The 12,500-nt window shown below is 44.4% G+C and overlaps 2 protein-coding genes across 7 annotated transcripts in view; one reads left to right on the forward strand and one right to left on the reverse strand.

The window, feature by feature from the left end:
* Nucleotides 1-12,500, reverse strand: part of usp54a (ubiquitin specific peptidase 54a) — a 91,233-nt gene that overhangs the window by 55,865 nt on the left and 22,868 nt on the right. The gene's annotated exons all lie outside the window — the stretch shown is intronic.
* Nucleotides 1,281-5,194, forward strand: LOC116052825 (nuclear factor 7, brain-like). The gene is made up of 2 exons (XM_031303661.2): nt 1,281-1,304; nt 3,668-5,194. The coding sequence occupies exon 2, from the start codon at nt 3,685-3,687 to the stop codon at nt 5,068-5,070; it is 1,386 nt and encodes a 461-aa protein (XP_031159521.1). The 5' UTR covers nt 1,281-1,304; nt 3,668-3,684; the 3' UTR covers nt 5,071-5,194.

The raw sequence follows: 12,500 nt of genomic DNA on the forward strand, positions 1-12,500 counted from the left end.
ATCGATTAGTCTGTCAACAGAAAATTAACCTGCAACTACATTTATTTTATATTTTATGAATTTGTACACACACACACACACACACACACACACACACGCACAGACACACACACACACACACACTCATGCAGACACAGACACACTCATGCACACACACGCGCAGACAGACACACACACACACACACACACAGGTAGACACACACGCATGCAGACACACACACGTAGACACACACACACACACGTAGACACACACACACACACACGTAGACACACACACACGTAGACACACACACACACACAGGTAGACACACACGCATGCAGACACACACACACACACGTAGACACACACACACACGCATGCAGACACACACACACACACACACGTAGACACACACACACACACACGTAGACACACACACGTAGACACACACACACACACACGTAGACACACATACACATACACACACACACACACACAGACACACACACACGTAGACACACACACACACACACAGACACACAGACACACACACACACACACAGACACACACACACGTAGACACACACACACACAGACACACAGACACACACACACACAGACACACACACACACACACACAGACACACACACACACACAGACACACACACACACAGACACGTAGACACACACACTCTAAATGAAGCAAAACAATGTCTTCCAAGAGTCTCTGTGAGGAAATACTATAAAAGTTGAACACTGAAGATGCAAAGTGTGTGAACGCTAACAGAATATGGAATCTGTCTCAGCTTCATAACAGCTAGTTAGTTTGTTCCTTTTGTTAGTTCCTAACCCTTTAAAACCCTAAAGTGGCACAATAACACTAACCATCTGATGGAGGCAGCGCGGTAGAGCAGCAACTCTGTGTTCTGCGAGGTTAAATTACTGTTTTTATCAAAGGAGTCTGGTGGCTTTGAAGAGAGATAACGGCTTCAGTTCCCCGTCGTAAAGGGCTGTCTGACAGCAACGTAAAGCAGTGAAAATATTCTAAATATAGCGTCTACTTAAACTGGTATAGATGTCTTTAGGTGTCTAAAATGTGTTTAGCTGCTGCCCCGTCCACAGCAGGACATTGTTTAGCTTCTGACTACGGAGAAGTAGCTCATTCAACCACACTTTACAACATCTGAACTGTCCCTTTAAGATAAAACTTATCAGCTGCCTGACAAAGCTCCACATCTTACATTACGTCATCCGAGACAAACCAGGAAATCAGTTACTTCCTGTTGAGTTGTCAGTGAGAAGAGACGCACCGACAGACAGACGGTAAGATTTACCTTTTATTACAAAGCTGTGACTTTAACTGAGGGAGGACAGTTACAGGAAGGAGCTCTAAAGTACTGAAGAAGTGAAATACTTTAACTGTAATCTGCTGCAGACTGAAAAAAAACACGTAGAGATTCAAAGTGAAAGTAACTGAGGCAACTTTCTGCAGCAGGGAGGGGCACACGGGAGACGTTTACCTTCTGGGCTTTCTGCCAGAAATCTCTTAGGTTTAGACAACAACACTACTGAGGGCGTTTTCACACATGAAAGTCTGAACCAAGGTCCGGACCAAGGTTCATGTTTTTGTTCCATTGTAACATTTGATCCGGTAAGTTTTTGTTTCACACTGCAGTTATGCAAGCGCACTAAAGATCTCTACGTGACAAAACTACGTCCTGTCGTCATCACATACGTGAGCTGCGTCTCCTCTACTGACTGCTGATCTCTCCTACTGACTGCTGCTCTCCTCTACTGACTGTTGCTCTCTCCTACTGACTGCTGCTCTCCTCTACTGACTGCTGCTCTCCTCTACTGACTGCTGCTCTCTCCTACTGACTGTTGATCTCTACTGACTGCTGCTCTCTTGGTTTTGTTGTGATGTTGAGAAGCGAGACACGGGAACTTTCTGGAGAATTTATTCAGAGACAAACGGAAACCTACACTGTACATTTACTACCACTTAACAAATGAACTGCTGATGTATTCTCAGCTCTGATAGCCGACAGCTGTCTGCTCTGAGTCCATTCACCGTCACTCTCTCATGTAGCCTACACACTAAGCACCGAGCTATTCCTTAAAGGAGCTTCCCCGGTCTTGTAACACAAGGAGAGTCTGCCAGAGCTTCTTGTATTTGGTCCGAAAGTCCGAACCATCCAAAAAATGCTTTCACACTATAAACGAACCGGACCATGGTTCAGTTTGGTCCGGACCGAGACCACCTCTTTTTATCGGCCCAAAATTTGGTCTTTTGATCCGGACCGTGGTCCGGGGGAGGTTTCACACCTCTAATTTTGGTTCGGATCAAACTGAAAAGTCCGAAAGTCCGGACCAAATGAGGTATGTGTGAAAACGCCCTTAGATAAGTTTAGGAAGAGATAGTGGCTTTGGTTAAAATAAACCCTTCTGGCAGAAAGCCCTGAAGGCAAACGTCTCCCGTGTGGAGGGAGAGAAATACAACTGACTTCCTGTTTTAAAGTAGGGCTGCAACTAACAATCTTTTTGATAAACGATTAATCGGTCGATTATTTTCCTCGATTAATGGGATACAAAAAAGACCCAAAAAATTACATTTCCATAATTTTATTCAAAAAACTAAATGTTATTTCAAACACAAGAAAAATAACAGAACTAAATGCTGTAAACGTGCAACAATATGGTCATTTTTAAGTAGTGCAAAAAAAAAAAAAAAGATATTTCTTACCATGCTTTAACGAACTTGAGCTGTTAAAATAATAATAAATTATAAATAAAAAAGAAAACACTTTGTTTTACGTTTAACAAGCTTTGTTAGGACTATGGAGGTAGAAACATTAAGACATGGCGCTGTTCCTGGGGGCTTGGCTCCGCCCCGCAGCGTGCAACAACTTAAGACCCAACAAATCGATAATGAAGATCGTTGCCAAAACATTTTAAATCATCTATTTTTATCAATGACATTGATTTGTTGTTGCAGCCCTATTTTACAGGTCCTATGACATGCTGCTTTTCGGATGCTATTATATAGGCCTTAGTGGTCCCCTAATACTGTATCTGAAGTCTCTTTTATATAGACCTTAGTGGTCCCCTAATACTGTATCTGAAGTCTCTTTTATATAGACCTTAGTGGTCCCCTAATACTGTATCTGAAGTCTCTTTTATATAGACCTTAGTGGTCCCCTAATACTGTATCTGAAGTCTCTTTATATAGACCTTAGTGGTCCCCTAATACTGTATCTGAAGTCTCTTTTATATAGACCTTAGTGGTCCCCTAATACTGTATCTGAAGTCTCTTTTATATAGACCTTAGTGGTCCCCTAATACTGTATCTGAAGTCTCTTTTATATAGACCTTAGTGGTCCCTAATACTGTATCTGAAGTCTCTTTATATAGACCTTAGTGGTCCCTAATACTGTATCTGAAGTCTCTTTATATAGACCTTAGTGGTCCTCTAATACTGTATCTGAAGTCTCTTTCCCTAAATTCAGCCTTGGTGCAGAATTACAGCCACTAGAGCCAGTCCCACAATGACCTTTCCTTAGGATGTGCCATTTCTGTGTCTGTAGCTTTAAATGCTATTGAGGAGGAGAGGGGCGGGGGGGGGCAAGGTGAAAATGAAATTTTCATGCCATGGGACCTTTAATGTCTGCCGTTTCTGCTGTTTTCAGCGGCTCTCAAAGACAAAATGGCTTCTATGTCAGAGGAGGATTTCTGCTGTTCGGTCTGTCATGAAGTCTTTAGAGATCCTGTTGTTCTGTCATGTAGTCACAGCTTCTGTAAAGACTGTCTGAAGAGCTGGTGGACAGAGAAACAGACACAGGAGTGTCCAGTTTGTAAGAGAAGATCTTCAAAGTCACATCCACCTCGTAACCTGGAGTTAAAGAAGCTGTGTGAGAGTTTCTTACAGCAGAGAGATCAGAGAGCTTCAGAGGCTCTCTGCAGTCTGCACTCTGAGAAACTCAAACTCTTCTGTCTGGACCATCAGCAGCCAGTGTGTGTCGTCTGTCTACATTCAGAAAAACACACCAACCACAGAATCAGACCCATCGATGAAGCTGCACGACAACACAAGAAGAAACTCCAGGAAACTCTGGAGCCCTTAAAGGAGAAGTTAAAGGTTTTTGAACAAGTTAAAGAGGAGTGTGATCAAACAGCAAAACACCTGAAGGTCCAGGCCCGACGCACAGAGACGCAGATTAAAGATCAGTTTAAGAAGTTTCACCAGTTTCTAGAAGAGGAAGAGAAGGTCAGAATGGCTGCACTGACGGAGGAAGAGGAGCAGAAGAGTCAGAGGATGAAGGAGAAGATGGAGGCTCTGAGCAGAGAGATAGCAGCTCTTTCAGACACAGTCAGAGCCACAGAGGAGCAGCTGAGAGCTGAAGACGTCTCATTCCTGATCAACTACAAGGCTGCAGTGGAAAGAGTCCAGCAGCGCCCCCTGCTGGATGATCCACAGCTGCTCTCAGGAGCTCTGATAGACGAGGCCAAACACCTGGGCAACCTGAGCTTCAACATCTGGAACAAGATGAAGGACATGGTCTCCTACACTCCTCTGATTCTGGACCCAAACACTGCTCATCCAAGACTCATCCTGTCTGAAGATCTGACTAGTGTGAGACTAGGACGAAAAAGACAGAAGCTTCCTGATAATCCAGAGAGGATTGATTTAATCTTCTCCTCCTGTGTCCTGGGCTCTGAGGGCTTTAACTCAGGGACTCACAGCTGGGATGTCAAAGTTGGAGACAGTACATACTGGATGCTGGGTGTGTTAGCAGAGTCTGTCCCAAGGAAGGAAGTTATACAGTCTGGATTATGGGCAATATGGTTCAATAAAGGTAAATACTCAGCTCTAGACACTGATCTCCCATTTAAGAAGCAGCTCCAGAGGATCAGAGTGACTCTGGACTGGAACAGAGGAAAGCTGTCGTTCTCTGATCCTGATACTAACACACACATACACACCTTCACACACACTTTCACTGAGAAGATGTTTCCATGCTTTAGGCCTGGAGATAAAGTCCCACTGAAGATATCACCACTGAAGGTGTGTGTGACAAAACTAAAGGTTTAAAGAAGCTAAAACATAAAAAAAAAGTTCATAAAGCGGCCTGCTAAATAAATATGATTTAATTATATTAACTGTAATGTTGGGTTTTATTCAGACTTGAGCAGAAATAAAATGCTGTCCAAATGTTGAGGTACTTGTACTTTACTTGAGTTTTTTTCCATTTCATGACACTTTCTACTTCTACTCTTCTACTCTACATTTCAGAGAGAAATATTGTACTTTTTACTCTACTACATTCAACTGTTACATCTTTAGTTACTAGTTACTAGCATAAAGATGCGTGTGTGTGTGTGTGTGTGTGTGTGTGTGTGTGTGTATGTCTGTGTACGTGTGTATATATATATGTGTGTTTATGTGTCTGTGTGTGTTTCTGTGTGTGTGTCTGTGTGTACATGTGTGTATGTCTGTGTGTACGTGTGTATATATATATATATGTGTGTGTGTGTGTGTGTGTCTGTACGTGTGTGTGTGTGTGTGTCTGTGTGTGTACGTGTACGTGTGTGTCTGTGTGTCTGTGTGTACGTGTGTGTATGTCGGTGTGTCTGTGTGTATATAAATGTGTGTATGGGTCTGTGTGTGTGTGTGTATATGTGTGTCTGTGTGTACGTATGTTTGTCAGTTTTCTGCACACAGAACACATGTAGTTTATAAAATCTGATGTTTGATTCTAAATGAAACTAGCCAACAATATCAGAATCAGCTTTATTTGCCAGGTATGAGGACACATACGAGACATTTTGCTTACTCATACATATGTACACACTATAAACAGAAACAATATAGACAGGTTGAGGCAGTAGTGCAATGAAGAGTGTGTAGAATGATAAATTATTATTATTTCAATTATGGAGCTTAGTGCAAAGGATGCTGGAATAAATAAGGGTTATGTTATAACGGCCCACAAGTCCAGCTTTAACACAACTGTTTGGATCCTTTACACTTTCTACAATGTGTGTGTGTGTGTGTGTGTGTGTGTCCGTGTGTACGTCTGTGTGTGTGTGTGTGTGTGTGTGTGTACGTGTCTGTGTGTGTACGCGTGTGTGTACGTGTCTGTGTGTGTACGCGTGTGTGTCCGTGTGTGTGTACGTGTGTGCGTCTGTGCGCGTGTGTGTACGTCTGTGCGCGTGTGTGTACGTGTGTGTGTACGTGTCTGTGTGTGTCCGTCTGTGTGTGTGCGTACGTGTGTGTGTACGTGTCTGTGTGTGTACGTCTGTGTACGTCTGTGCGTGTACGTCTGTGCGCGTGTGTGTACGTGTGTGCGTCTGTGTGCGTCTGTGTGCGTCTGTGTGCGTCTGTGCGCGTGCGTCTGTGTGTGCGTGCGCGTGTGTGTGCATGTCTGTGCATCTCTGCGCGTGTGTGTGTACTGTCTGTCTGTCTGTCTGTACGTGTAACAGAGTATTTTTACCGTGTGGTGTTAGTACTTTTACTGCAGTAAAGGATGTGAATATTTCTTCCAACACTGGTCTACAGTAAGTCTGAGAGGAAACTCTCGGCGTCAGGATTTAGGATCTAACCCCCCCTCCCCCGAGCCCAGCGTACCGTGAACACACTCACTTCCTCATGACTCATCTGCAGCGGCCCCCCCCCCCCCCCCTCAGCCCATCCATCCGTACAGACGCGTCACTGTTGCCTAACGTCAAACCAAAGTGAACCGAAGGATTTGGAGTCTGCGGGCGGGAGGCTCAGCCGCTCCGATGTGCGACGCAGACAAAGTGAAGAGGAAGAACATCACGGTAACGAGCAGCTGTTCACACACACACCTTCATCCTCCTCCTCATCAGTTGGATGTTGTGATGTGTCTATTACTATCAGGGACTACGTTTACACGCACAAAATATTCCAGTTTTTGCCCTAATTCTGAAAAAGACGACATTCCGACTAAGCTGTTTACACAGCTAATGAAAGTGAATAACTAAATGACATGTAATGTAATGAATATTCCCGTTTACATATAGCCGTGCAAAATAGGATTTTTTCAAAGATTGTGTGATATGTGTGTGCCTTGGTACGTGTGTGTGTGTGTGCATGCGTCTTGGTGCGTGTGTGTGTGTGTGTGCATGCGTCTTGGTGCGTGTGTGTGTGTGTGTGCATGCGTCTTGGTGCGTGTGTGTGTGTGTGTGTGTGCGTGTGTCTGTCTCGGTGTGCATGTATGTGTGCGTGCGTGCGTGCGTCTTGGTGCGTGTGCGTGGCTTGGTACGTGTGTGTGTGTGTGTGTGTGTGTGTGCGCGTGTGTCTCGGTGTGTGCGCGCGTGCGTGCATGCGTCTTGGTGCGTTTGTGTGTGTGTGTGCATGCGTCTTGGTGCGTGTGTGTGTGCGTGTGTCTGTCTCGGTGTGCATGTATGTGTGCGTGCGTGCGTCTTGGTGCGTGTGCGTGGCTTGGTACGTGTGTGTGTGTGTGTGTGTGCGCGTGTGTCTCGGTGTGTGCGCGCGTGCTTGTCTTGGTGTGTGTGCGTGCGTGCATGCATCTTGGTGTGTGTGCGTGGCTTGGTACGTGTGTGTGTGTGTGTGTGTGTGTGCGCGTTTTTTGGTGCGTGTGTGTGTGTGTGGGCGTGCGTGTGTCTTGGTGTGTGTGCGTGGCTTGGTACATGTGTGTGTGTGTGCGCGTGTGTCTTGGTGTGTGTGTGTGCGCGTGTCTCGGTGTGTGTGTGCGTGCGTGCGTGTGTTCGTGTGCGTGCATCTTGGTGTGTGTGCGCGTGCGTGTGTCTTGGTGCGTGCGCATGTCTTGGTGTGTGTGTGCATGCGTATGTGTGCGTGTGACTTTTAATTAAATAAGCGTCAACATAAATGTCAACAAACTCTACACGTCTGGCTCTTAATGTGATCTTATTTTCCAGTGTGAAGTTGAGTTTTACACTCCTGCTGTTAAGTGTTAAATGTTGTGGAAGGAGATATATAATCCATCATAGTCCATGTCCAGTAACCATAACTGCATTTTCTGTTATTAAAGAGCAACTTTACTTGAACGCACCTCCTTCAGATATTCAAAAAATGTGTTCAGATGGAGGGTGCAGCCTCCCCCGCTTCCCCAAAATCTCTGACAGATGCTCCACCCTCTCTCTGTCTCCCCCTCATCACTCCAGATGTTTGAGTGGACCACCTACTGTACGTTTTTATCAGCTTGTGTTGTTTTTCACATTAAAAAAAGTTCCCGTGCAACAGACAAATGTCTGATCTGTAGGGTTGGGTACCGAAACGCGGTGCCAATAGGGCACCGGTTCCGACCTAAACGGTAGTAACGAGACCGAATAATAACGAAAATTTGGGTGCCTTATTTCGGTGTCTGACTTTTCACTCCACTCACCAGCAGGTACGTTAGCCTAGCTTTAGCTAGCAGCTGGATTAAACAGGTTAAAATGCTGACAGCTAACGTTAAACAGTGTAAAGTCTGACTGTATTTCAACAGTCTGCTCTGCAGCGCTGCAGATGCCGACGTCAGAAACACACAGACGGTGCGTTCACTGAAACTGGTAACCTACAGCCTCGCGGTGCATTCAAAGTTATTGTAAAATACCCTTTTCCCATCTGGTGGTTGTTTTTGTCATTCAACAGCAATTTACTGGTGAAATAAGTTATTGTTTATTATAAGTTATAGTTATTACATTACTATTAAATCATTTAATTTTGACCATATGGCCGTAGTAATAAACAAGTTGTTCTTAAATGTCGCCGACTGTTGTTTAGTACCCTTCTTTTTTTTTTAACTTTCTTAAAAAGTATCGGTTCAGGCACCGTTTAGGCACAGGCACCGTTTTAAAAGTACCGCTTTAGCACCGGTATCGGGAAAAAACCAAACCATACCCAACCCTACTGATCTGCATCATTAGACTCCAAAAACACCTGCTATAAACTAGAGCTGTCAATCTTCCTCTATAAGACCGTTAGAATTACATTTGATATTTTTTAATATTTGAATAATATTCAAATATTTAATGCTCAATGCAGCCTGTTAAATAATATGCACTACACTACTCAGGCTTATGCATTAAAGGAGAACTCCAGCCAAGTTTTACGTTAATCTTGATCGCTATAACCATGTATATAAATATGTACTGTCGATAGCAAAAACAAAAACGAGCCGAATCGATCATCACACATGTGACACACATCAAACGGCAATCAACAGCGAGAAGCAACAGGAAGTGGGCTACTATCAACAGACAAACAAGGGGGTCAGCTTCTCCTCGGACCGCGTAGCACCTATGGCGCCATTCTGATGCTACCAAGCCATCACCTCCCGTTAGCATCCCATTGACTGCCATTCATTTTGACGTCACTTTGACAGAGAATAACTTTACATCTGAAGAGTTTAAAGACTCTATTTGTCCATTGTTTATTTCTAAAGAAACACGACAATGTATAAAAGGCTCCATTAATCAGTCCTTCCAGAAAAATGTGGAGTTTTTTTGTGATTGTTGCGGGCAAAAATCCTTGATTATGCGGCACGTTTTCTTAAAAAATGTGATGGAATATGCGGGACATTTATGCAATTTTATGCGATGAAATTGCGAGAACTTGCAAAAACTGCGGTTTCCTCATGGCTTCATCGCGGGGTTTGCAGCTTTTCGATGATGTTCACGTCGCGTAATTATGTTACTTCATAACGTTCCCATGGCAACAGGGGAAATGGCTGCTCTTGTGTGAAGTAAACGCAACATTTTTCAACTTTCTGCTAAGATATATGTGACTTTTTTGCAACGAAAATGTAAAGATTATGATATCATGCAAGCCCCGCATATTTAGCGCGAAAACGGCAATTTACGCGGCGAAAGTGCGGCGTATTTAAAGAAATGCGGCCCCCCCCCGCATAAATATGCAGACGTTGGCTGATTATGCATTGAATTATGAGATCACATGATCACGTTTTTCTGGAGGGACTGGTTACCTTGTACCTCACGTTATGGCTCCGTAGCAGACGTTTTTATAAAAATAGGCTAACGATTGGGTCATAACCACGAGACTTACTGTCTCATAGTAGAGGAATTACCGTATAGTACAGGAGAAGCTCTCAGGCAGTTTGGACTTCCATTAGCTGTTTAAGTTTAATTACTAATGTTAACTATCATTTTAGTGATCAATAATTAGCCTGTGTCTATGTTATCTCCTTACATATACCTACGCTCTCCGTCTCTGCTAGATTGGGAATGATTGAGATTTCTCTTGGCACAGCTACCAGAAGACTTCCAACTTTCAGACAGGTTGCTCACGTCACATCTACGTCTTCAAGCTCAGTTGGAGGCTGCTCAGTAACGCTCAGCCATCACCGGGAAAGATCTTCTAATATCCTTCACTGGTCTCCATCCAGAGACACGGGACCTGCTGGTCCATTTATACATGTCTATGGAGACAAGCCATAATCTAGACCTTTTATTTCATCAAAAGTCAAATATCTCTGACTGTATTATTATTGCACGTCTTATACAGTATAGCTTTCTAACTCTAGTCACTCTGACGACTGAAATGATTTACGGGATGTGTAGTTTCTGTGTAAAACATAAAGATGTGTGCTGAACGTCTGTTACCTGGCTGACCCGCTTCATCCTGCAGCAACGAAGCAACATATTGGCCCCGGTGGGGGGGAGACAGGAAGGAGAAAACAAACACACCCAAAGTGCTGACACCACAGTATGATTCACGGAGGACTCACACCTCAGGGCTTTTTATCCAACACACCTTCTGTCAACGCTTTTAAAATAATGTCATTGCTTCAGCTGCTTTTTAGTGTGTGTGTGTGTGTGTGTGTGTGTGTGTGTGGGTGTGCGTGTGTGTGTGTGTGTGTGTGTGTGTGCGTGCGTGTATGTGTGCCTGTGCGTGTGTGTATATGTGTTTGTGTGCGCATGTCTTGGTGTGCGTGTGCATGTGTCTCGGTGTGGGTGTGTGTGTGCATGTATGTGTGCGTGTGTATATGGGTTTGTGTGCGCAAGTGTCTTGGTGTGTGTGTGCGTGTGTCTGTGTGTGTGTGTGTGTGTGTGTGCATGTGTCTCGGTGTGTGTGCATGTGTGCGTCTGTGTGTGTGCGCGCGTGTGTGTGTGTGCATGTGTATATATTTCTGCTGTCTCTCTAATGTAATCCTTCCTTTTTATTTTACTTTTCTCTTGTTCTTACTTTGTCTTTTGCCTTTTTCTCTCAACTCCAATTTCCTCCCCCCTCTCTTCCTCTATCCCCCCCCCCCCGCGCCCCCCCCATAGGGGAATTAAAAAAATGACTCAAACCGATGAATCTATTGTCAGAATAGTTGGCGGTTAGTTTAAAAGTTGCCGACTAATCGATCAGTTTCTGCAGCTCTAATTTATAACTTTAAGCAGAGGGGGAGTGTTTGTGATGACATCAGACAGCGTTATGCGTGTGTGTGTGTGTGTGTGTGTGTGTGTGTGTGGACCTCTGACCTCCGGCTGTGTGTGAACGTCAGTTAAAGATGTTAATGAGTGTTTCCTCTTCACTTCAGTCTGTCATTTAAGCAGCAGCCCCGCCCAGCAGCGCTAACGAGTCTGCCTCCGTTTAAAGCCCAATAATTACTGCTGTCGCACCCTCGAAAACACACACACACACACACACACACACACAGTAATTACTGTTGTCGAGGAGAAAACACGACGCGCCTTAAAAAGAGGAGACAGAAACGAGTGCTGTGCTGATACTGAAAGGTTTTCCCTTTCATTTCTTTCCTATCCTTAGTTTGTTCCTCTCTCTCTTCTTTCCTTTGTTTAGTTTCTTTCTTCCTCTCTTTGCTTTTAGTGTCCTTTTATAGTTTGTGTGTGCGTGCGTGCGTGTGTGCGTGCGTGCATGTGTATACATTCCTCTCGCTTTCCTTTGTGTAATTTCTTTCTTCGTCTTTGCTTTTAGTTTTCTTCTTTGTCCTTTTATAGTTTGTGTATGTGTACGTGTGAGTGTATATGTGTGCGTGTGTCTTGGTGTGTGTGCATGTATGCGTGTGTGTGTCTTGGTGTGTGTGCATGTATGCGTGTGTGTGTCTTGGTGTGTGTGCATGTATGCGTGTGTGTGTCTTGGTGTGTGTGCATGTATGCGTGTGTGTGTCTTGGTGTGTGTGCATGTATGCGTGTGTGTGTCTTGGTGTGTGTGCATGTATGCGTGTGTGTGTCTTGGTGTGTGTGCATGTATGTGTGCGTGTGTCTTGGTGTGTGTGCATGTATGTGTGTATGTGTGTGTGTATGTGTGCGTGTATGTGTGCGTGTGTCTTGGTGTGTGTGCATGTATGCGTGTGTGTGTCTTGGTGTGTGTGCATGTATGATGTGTGCGTGTGTCTTGGTGTGTGTGCATGTATGCGTGTGTGTGTCTTGGTGTGTGTGCATGTATGCGTGTGTGTGTCTTGGTGTGTGTGCATGTATGATGTGTGCGTGTGTCTTGGTGTGTGTGCATGTATGCGTGTGTGTGTCTTGGTGTGTGTGCATGTATGCGTGTGTGTGTCTTGGTGTGTG

This window comes from Sander lucioperca, chromosome 6, assembly GCF_008315115.2.
Source record: "Sander lucioperca isolate FBNREF2018 chromosome 6, SLUC_FBN_1.2, whole genome shotgun sequence".
In the NCBI taxonomy this organism is placed as follows: domain Eukaryota; kingdom Metazoa; phylum Chordata; class Actinopteri; order Perciformes; family Percidae; genus Sander; species Sander lucioperca.

Coding starts and splice junctions, on each gene's coding strand:
- LOC116052825 (XM_031303661.2), top strand. CDS start 3,685: ATGGCTTCTATGTCAGAGGAGGATTTCTGCTGTTCGGTCTGTCATGAA.